The sequence below is a fragment of the Hevea brasiliensis genome, chromosome 7 (genome assembly GCF_030052815.1).
Source record: "Hevea brasiliensis isolate MT/VB/25A 57/8 chromosome 7, ASM3005281v1, whole genome shotgun sequence".
Classification (NCBI taxonomy): Eukaryota; Viridiplantae; Streptophyta; class Magnoliopsida; order Malpighiales; family Euphorbiaceae; genus Hevea; species Hevea brasiliensis.
The window spans coordinates 14,159,261-14,168,094 of NC_079499.1; the positions used below are offsets into that span (position 1 = coordinate 14,159,261).

The 8,834-nt window shown below is 32.8% G+C and overlaps 1 protein-coding gene across 2 annotated transcripts; it reads left to right on the forward strand.

Annotated features, from left to right (window-relative positions):
- The first annotated feature begins 919 nt into the window (after positions 1 to 919).
- On the forward strand, positions 920 to 8,393 carry LOC110669587 (lysM domain receptor-like kinase 3). Of its 2 annotated transcripts, XM_021831297.2 has the most exons (12): positions 920 to 1,662; positions 3,212 to 3,245; positions 3,376 to 3,380; positions 3,501 to 3,659; positions 4,522 to 4,718; positions 5,500 to 5,589; positions 6,326 to 6,419; positions 6,500 to 6,651; positions 6,730 to 6,821; positions 7,473 to 7,611; positions 7,805 to 7,903; positions 8,007 to 8,393. In XM_021831297.2, the coding sequence occupies exons 1-12, from the start codon at positions 1,020 to 1,022 to the stop codon at positions 8,169 to 8,171; spliced, it is 1,869 nt and encodes a 622-aa protein (XP_021686989.1). In that variant the 5' UTR covers positions 920 to 1,019; the 3' UTR covers positions 8,172 to 8,393. The 2 variants fall into 2 exon arrangements, with proteins under 2 accessions (XP_021686989.1, XP_058006002.1); XM_058150019.1 differs by lacking the exons at positions 3,212 to 3,245; positions 3,376 to 3,380.
- The last annotated feature ends 441 nt before the right edge of the window (positions 8,394 to 8,834 follow it).

The window sequence follows — 8,834 nt, forward strand, 5'->3', positions numbered from 1 at the left end:
TTCTTTAAAATAATAAGACTGATGAAACGTTAAATGAGATGTGTAGGTAAAAATTTAGTTATTTATTTATTTTTAATATAGCTAATTAAAATTAAAATTTTAAATTTAAGATCTCACAAATATATAAACCACTCTAATACTATTAAAAATAAAATTTAGTGCTAATTAATTATTTGTTAATATACTTAATTTTTTTACATAAATTTAAGTACCTATGTGTGTTTAACCACTTAGGAGAGTTTCCTTAGAATTAAAATGATATAAAATATTATAAATTTAATTAATAAATAAAATTATTCGTTCTATATTGAAATTGAAAATTTAGTTAAATATTGAATTTTTTTATTATCGTATTTAAAAATTAAAATTTTATAAGAATTAAAATTCAATTAATTTTTTTTATCAACTCATATGTTTAAAATTAAAAAAAATTAATTATTTTTAATTAAGAAATATATTCTTATTTATGTATTTATTTTAAATTAAAAAAATTAATATATAATACGATTAAGAAAAATATCAATTTATATGAAAATAAACTTAATAATTATTAAATTAAATAATTATATTTAAATTTATATATTTATTATATACTCTTTAATTAATTTTATGCATATCTCAATATATATATTTTATCTAATAATGATTATTAATTTCGTTATCCTATAAGGCTTATGTAACTCATATTAAATACATCCTTTAATATATTAAAAAGAAAAATAGAGATAAAATTCTCTTCTTCTAAGTTCTTCCTTCATAGCCCAAAATAAATGGCCCAGTGTCGTCAGCAGCTCATCTTCCTTGATGCACAGCCAGGGCCCAGGGAAGACCGCCGGTGGATTTTACTGTTGGAGAACAGAATTTGAAATAATAATAATAATAATAATAATAATAATAATAATAAAAGCCGCCGCCAACTTCTAATCTTCCAGTCAACGGTTCCCGAGCTCATCACGTCAGATATATAAAACTTCTTCTCCATCTTCTTCTTCTTCAATCCCTCTCCTTCATCAAACAATATGAATCAGAAATTAGGGTTAGCTTTAGGATTTTTTCTCTTACTCTCGCAATTCTACTTCGCCGAGTCCAGATGCAGCCAAACTTGCGATTTGGCTCTCGCATCGTACTACGTTTCCTCAGGCGATACCCTATCGGTCATAGCCGAAAGATTCAACTCGGCCATCTTGCAATCCGCGGATACTATCGTTAATTACAACAGGGACAAAATCAGTAACAAGGACTTTGTCCCATCATTCATCAGAATCAACATTCCCTTTCCCTGCGACTGTGTACAGGATGAACTCCTCAATGAATTCGTCGGCCACACGTTCCAGTACGATGTTCAAAGTGGCGACACCTACACCACCGTCGCCACCGAGAAATATACCAACTTGACGACGGTTCCGTGGTTGGAGCGGTTCAATAACTATACGGCGACTAATATACCAGACACCGGTACTCTAAATGTCTCCGTGAATTGCTCATGTGGGGATAGTTCGATTTCAAAGGATTATGGATTGTTTATTACGTACCCGCTCCGGCCTGAAGATACTCTGGACTCGATTGCGACGGAGTACAATATAAGTAAGGACATGCTGCAGAAATATAATGTTGGTGTGGACTTTAGTGCAGGCACTGGCTTGGTTTATGTTCCAGGCAAAGGTAATTTAATTAGTTTTTCATAAAATTTTATTTATTTTAACACACACACACACACACACACACATATATAAGCTTTACACCTCTCTCTGATCATGACACAAAAAATGATGTTATACTTCTTGCGATTAAAACGAGGATCTCCGGTTAGTGCTAATACTCACTCAATTGCATTCTAAAGTCCAAGGAGATAATCTAGTTGTTTCATATGCAGGGAAGGATCTAAAATTTCTTGTTAGTGAAGGCAATATATAGACATATAAATACGCATTCTCACTCATATATGCATTAAACTAATAAATTAATTTTTTGGTAAATAAAAAGTAATAAATTGATTTCAATAAATAAAAATTAATTAATTTTAGGGATTTCAAATACCAATAATTCAAATTTTAATGGGAAAGAGAGAAAATTATTTATAACAATAATAATAACTAAGTTTTAATCCCAAACTAGTTAGAGTCATTGCATGGTTGTTGTTTTGTCATTCAGCTCTGTTTGAGATTAGTTTCACATTATTATTCAAAAGGGTAAATCTTTTAATTTTATTCCTGTCCATATCATTTTAAATCTCTCATCCTCTTCCTTCTCACTTATTCCATAATTAATTAATCACATTTCGGCACATGAACATTTGATTCTCTATGTTGAACATGACAAAAACATCTTTAATCGATACTCTATCACTTTATCTCAAATGTGGACTGCATGCATTATTTAGTAGATGTGTTTATTCCTGATTTTATACATTATCATAATACCAAACATCTGTCTTAATATTCACATATCTACCTTACTCATCTTATGGATATGTCGTACCTTATATGCTAATATTCACTCACATGGAGCATAGTTGGCCTAACCACAATTCTATAGAATTTAATTTTCACTTTGTTAGAGGTCTTATGGTTACATAACGCTCCTCTTATTGTGCTCCATTCCATCCATCCTATTTTGATCCTATGAGTTACATAAAGGAAAAAAAAGGCACATCTTTGTGTTTGGGGGCAAATTAATATCTTGAAATATGGGGTAATGTTAGAATTTTTACACAAAATATATATATATATATTTGAAAAGGAAATTTGAGGGCAGTAGGGGAAGTACCCCCATTGCCTCCTTACTGGATCCGTCCCTGTTCATAAGGTGCTTGAAGTCGTAATGCAGTTGCTTTTATGATGAAGCCTTTTGTGCATTTCAACCATGGTGGTCTGATGAATTCAAATGCATGATAAAATGGTAAAAACCTGCAAAGATGGAATAGTTATTAGTTCAATAGCCTTACTGCATTTGCAATTTGTTGTTTCATTTTATCCTAAACGCTATATGTATCATTTGGTGATACTAATTCTTGTTTTTTATTATTTTTTATTTTTTATTTTTTATTTTAGTTTGGTAATGATGATAATGATGTTAAAAATATAATACATTTGCTTTTGGATACAACAGTACAATATGAGAAATAATAATTTCATCTCATGAAAATGGTATTTAGCTGTCTGCTGTAAAGTGCCATGAACGAGACTCACTGAAACTCTTTTTGTATTTACAGATGAAAATAATAGCACCCGGCCCCTGACGTCAAGGTAATTTGAGTTATTGTACCTCCTTACATTAACTTAATCTTTTATTGATTCCACTTGACTACCATTGGATCTCTTGCAAATTCAAATTGTTAAATGCTTTTGTTTTTTCTTTCAAATTTTCCTTTTGCAGCGCAGGTTGTTTGAACTTCTCTGCACACTGCTTTTGTGATGATATCTTCATTTTGATATTTGGGCAGCGATGCTATGATGAAACTTCAAGCTTCTTGAACTTACACTGTAACTTCATATAAGCAGGGATAGCAGGTGGAGCTATTGCTGGCATATCCATAGGGGTAGTAGCTGTGGCGCTGTTAGTAGCAGTTTGTGTGTACTTTGGGTTTTACCGAAAGAAGAAGGTGAAGGAAGCAATATTGCTGTCAGGATCTCAAGAGCTCTCTGCTCAAGCTTTGCAAGGTATTTTTGTTTTCATTCATATCTTTCTTAAATTTTGATGGAAGTGCTTAATGAATCCACTGGAAGTTTCTCTAATTGTGGTATTGTCTTATCAGTTATCAGAGATGCTACGGTTTTATTTGCATGAGCTCTTTAAATTTTACTCAGTGGTACTATGCATCCCTCTACTGCATGGCCAAATATCTCATGCCAATTATCAAATTTCAAGATGCTCTTTTTCCTTAGATATTCCTCATATAATAGCCAACTATGCATTTTTAGTTAGTCGTATTTAACATGAAAATATTTGTGTTATTCATAAAATAATTTGTGGAGAAGAGAGGAGGAGGAGGAGGAGGAGGTAGGGTTTAAAAAGATTTAAAAGGAGAGCCTTTAGAAGGGGGCTGCTTGCCATTATTAGATATAGATGAAGACAAACTTTCCATTTTTTCTGTTTTCAGGAACCTGCAACCCCACACACACAAACCAACCACTTTTCCATTTTTGGGGTAGAATTTATTTTTTTAGATTCCTTATCACATGCATGAGCCTGCTTTTGCTTATGACTTAGCATCTACTTGATTCTAATTTACAAAATTTCATTTTATGTCATGGAAAAAAATGTATTCTCAGATCATTAATATTTCATCCTGTATTGTAATTTAAATGTGTGCCATAAGAATTACATGATCCATAATCCATAATCTCCTTCAATATTATTTCTTGATCCATAATCCCCCCTTCTTCTTTCTTTGCATAAATACATTGAAACATAATTATCTTGTTTTGGTGGTTATCATATCTCTAGTGCATGTGGGGAAATGTTACGTTATGGATGATTAGTTTTATTCAATAATTGACCTTCCCTGCCCTTTTGGTTCAGCTCCTGGAAGTAACTCAGATAAACCTGTGGATTCAACTGGTCTGGCACTGTCTCCAGGTCTTGGAGGCATAACCGTGGATAAATCGGTGGAGTTCTCATATGAAGAACTTGCCCAGGCTACTGATAACTTCAGTATGGCTAATAAGATTGGCCAAGGTGGTTTTGGCTCTGTTTACTATGCAGAACTGAGAGGCGAGGTTCGTTGTCACTATATGAGTTAAAGCTGAACTGGCAGTAGCAGCATCTTTATTAACTTCTCTTTGTTAACATCCTCTATGTTATTAGTTTGGTGGTCATTGAATTTTTCTTGTTTAAGGCTTATTTGTTTTGCAAACAAAAAAAAATGGTCTATGGAAAATTTTCTTATTGGAAAACATTCTTTGAGAAACTGAATTATTTACCTTTATATGGCTATAATGCTGAAAATCTTTTTTTTGTTTTTATTTGGGCAGTTTGAGCACACAAGAAGAACTTTAATTATGTTTCAGCAAAGAAAATGACAAAAAAATTTGGTTCTAGGAGAATTTAATATTTTTCTCACTTGATGTTTTTTTCACTTGAGTAGAAGAGAAAATTTTAAAAAGAAGAAGAAGAATTAAAAGTGCGAATTGTGATAGTTGTGGCGATACGTGTTGATTTCTGTTAATAACTTTACCCCTTTTCATGAGACTGTGGAAGTTTGGATAATGACTTTCCATTTAAAACAGGAAGTTATTTTATTTGAAAACTGCTAATTTTCCCATGTACTATGAGTACCAAATACTGGAAAATGAGGGAAATGTGTTTCCAGACTTTTTTTAGCTATCTGCCAAATGTTGTTTTGTTCCATGGTGCATTTGCTAATACTCTTTAAGGATGGATATTTGTTCTTCCTTTTTTCTCTCCTCCCCAAGGGATGGAAGCATTTGCTGATATTACTTTCCTTTTAGTAATATTTATTTCTTCTCCTAACATTGATAAATTGGACTTATCATGCAGAAAGCTGCAATCAAGAAGATGGACATGCAAGCTTCAAAAGAATTTTTTGCTGAACTAAAGGTCTTAACACATGTTCATCATTTGAACCTGGTACACTTTCTCTCTTAGTTAAAAATTAACAGTAATGCTTGTAAAGAAGAATTGATGTTGTCGTATCTCTTTATTTGAGCAAATGTAACAAAATTTTATTTTATAGTAGTTTTCAGAGTAATTGTTGGTATTACCTAGAATACTTCAGTCACTGTTTACCTCTATTGTATGAACTAAACAGAAAATCCACATATCATTTCATTTAGCCATTTAAAATAATGAACTTAACGTGGTTCCAGATTAAGACTTTAATGAACCTTGGCAAAATTATGTTGTTTGTTTGCATGACCAGATCAGTCTAAACTGCCTGCTTGGCGACTATATAAATTACTATGCCTCGCAGCTTCATTATTTTAAGTGTTGATTTGTTTATATAATGCTCTCTCTCCTTAAAACCCACTTCTTTGCTTTGGCAACAAGATATTAAATGCAGTGTTTCTGTTTACCATGGCAATGTAAGAATCATTTCAAATGTAATAGTTGAATCAGTCCAAAGCTGCGACATACAGATATTTTTATCAACTGCACTTTCGAGGTTGAAGGTCTTAACTAGTTGGATAAGCATCAAGTGTCCTGCCAGAAGGATTTTGCTAGCTCAGGGATTATATTAGTGTATTTAATAGTTCTGTCTGCATATGTAAAATCACTCACGCTCCAACAGGGATGATTTGTAAAACTTTGGATATTTCTTTACCTTCTATTCACTATATAATAATACCATCTTCATTTATTGCAGGTCCGATTGATTGGATACTGTGTAGAGGGTTCTCTTTTTCTAGTTTATGAATACATTGAGAATGGCAACTTAAGCCAACATTTGCATGGCTCTGGTGAGATTACATGCATTCTGGAGATCATATCTGGTGGTGGCTGGTATAATGGTACTGATAACATTGTTGCTTGTTCCCAGGGAGGGATCCATTGTCATGGTCTGCTAGGTTGCAAATTGCCCTTGATTCAGCTAGAGGCCTTGAATATATCCATGAGCATACTGTTCCTGTTTATATCCATCGTGATATTAAGTCAGCCAACATACTGATTGACAAGAACTTCCGTGGAAAGGTCGTATTAAATCTCTGTTGTGATGGTGATCCATTTGAAAGCCTTTGAAATTGCTGTATTAAATCATTTGCAGTACAGGTTGCAGATTTTGGGTTAACAAAACTAACAGAGGTTGGAGGTTCATCGCTCCCTACACGTCTTGTGGGTACATTTGGATACATGCCACCAGAGTAAGAAACTTATCTACTTGATATGGAAATAAAATTTCAGCATTAAGACTCTATGAAGAATTCAATTTGCTGACTTTGCTGGTCTAGATGTTTTTAGCAAGCAATCTGTAATGGTCCAAGCAAGGATCCTGGAGATCTTTGTTTGTGCAGTTAGTGAAAAATGTCGCTTTGTGATCCTATTCCTGCCTGTTTATCCATGAGGAATTGTTTGAGGCAGCTAATAGCTAGGATTCAAAATAGGTTCTGAGTAGTCTGTGGATGAGTGACACTGAAATTGTTCACATGAAGCTTGTCTTCAGAATTTCAGGACAGGGCCACTTATCATGGCTAATGGCATGATGAGTGGAGTAGTCTGCTTTTTAGCCCATGCATCAATGAGTGGAGAAGGCTACCTTTCAGATTGGTAGCTCAATGACTAAAAGAAAAAGGAGAAATTTCAGGCAGGAAACATAAGCATGATCTATTGCAAGTTAAAAAGTATGCTTAGTATATTTAATGGAGTCACTATAGTATAGTCAAACAGAGAAAGTCTTATATCATGTTCCGTCTTATGAGAATAAATTGATTTTATGGATCTGACCTAATGGGGAAAACAAAAGCTCCACTTATTTATTTTATTAACATGGATTAAAATTTTCTTTTTGTCTACAGATATGCACAATATGGAGATGTTTCTCCAAAAGTGGATGTTTATGCCTTTGGAGTTGTCCTTTGTGAACTTATTTCTGCCAAGGATGCAATTGTCAAGATAAATGGTTCTAGTGCTGAAACAAAGGGCCTTGTTGCTTTGGTTAATTTTCTGCCCTCTTTCTTTATCAGTTGACTTGTTTGTGATTAAGGCTTAGATAAGCTCAATTGAATTGTAAGCTAGAGAAATATGTTTAGGACACATCAAAGTTCTAAGCCTGTTAATTGCCATGGCTTGCCTTAATTAGCTTCCAGAAAATGCACATGAACTGACCTTTGTTTTAATGTTTTTACAGTTTGAAGAAGTTCTTAATGAACCTGATCCTAGAGAAGAGCTTTGCAAATTGATTGACCCAAGGCTTGAAGATAACTATCCACTTGATTCAGTCCGAAAGGTAAGAAAAATGTCTTGGAGAGAGAGAGAGAGAGAGAGATGTTAGATGCTTGTTTTTAAGGTTTGAGATGATACTGAAGAAATGAGGGTTTTTGGGGTTGCAGATGGCCCAGCTTGCCAAGGCATGTACACACGAGAATCCTCACTTACGTCCGAGTATGAGATCTATTGTGGTTGCCTTAATGACCCTTTCATCCTCAACTGAGGATTGGGATGTTGGCTCCTTCTATGAAAATCAACATCTCGTCAATTTAATGTCAGGAAGATAGAGGCTATGCATGCGGGGAAAACATGAATAATGATATATAAATAATGCAATTATTAATTATAATTGAGGACCAACTGCTTGATCAGATTATAATTTAATATAATCATGTAGCAAATTCTTTTTTTCTTGATTGTATACACAGATCGTGGAGTCGATATGTTGTTAAAAGAAAATCCAATCTTTATTGAAATTGGCAACTAATCTTATTTGTGTTTTCAATGAATATTTTTTCTATTCATGAGATTGGAACATAACACTCGACTTAACTTAAGAGATAAGGTTATCGAATTACTCATACCAAACACCCGTTAGTAATTTGAAATGAATGTATTAAAACTCTTAAATTACTAGTATTGTATATATATTATTAAAAAAATCTTTTCATGTGGGTTACCTGTCTTTCTTCCCCTTTAAATTTGTTTTATGTGATTAAATTTGATAATATATATTTTTTTAAATTTGACTATTTTGATATTTTAGCAACAACATTATTACATTTAAAAAAATAAAAAGATTATTCTGTTAATAACAATATACTTTAAAAACTAATATTTAAAAAAAAATAAAAAGATTGAATTATGATCTATATTATTTAATATATAAAAGCAAAGGACGATCCATATTTTCACTCTGCATGGCAATTTCTATGAATTGCAAATATACT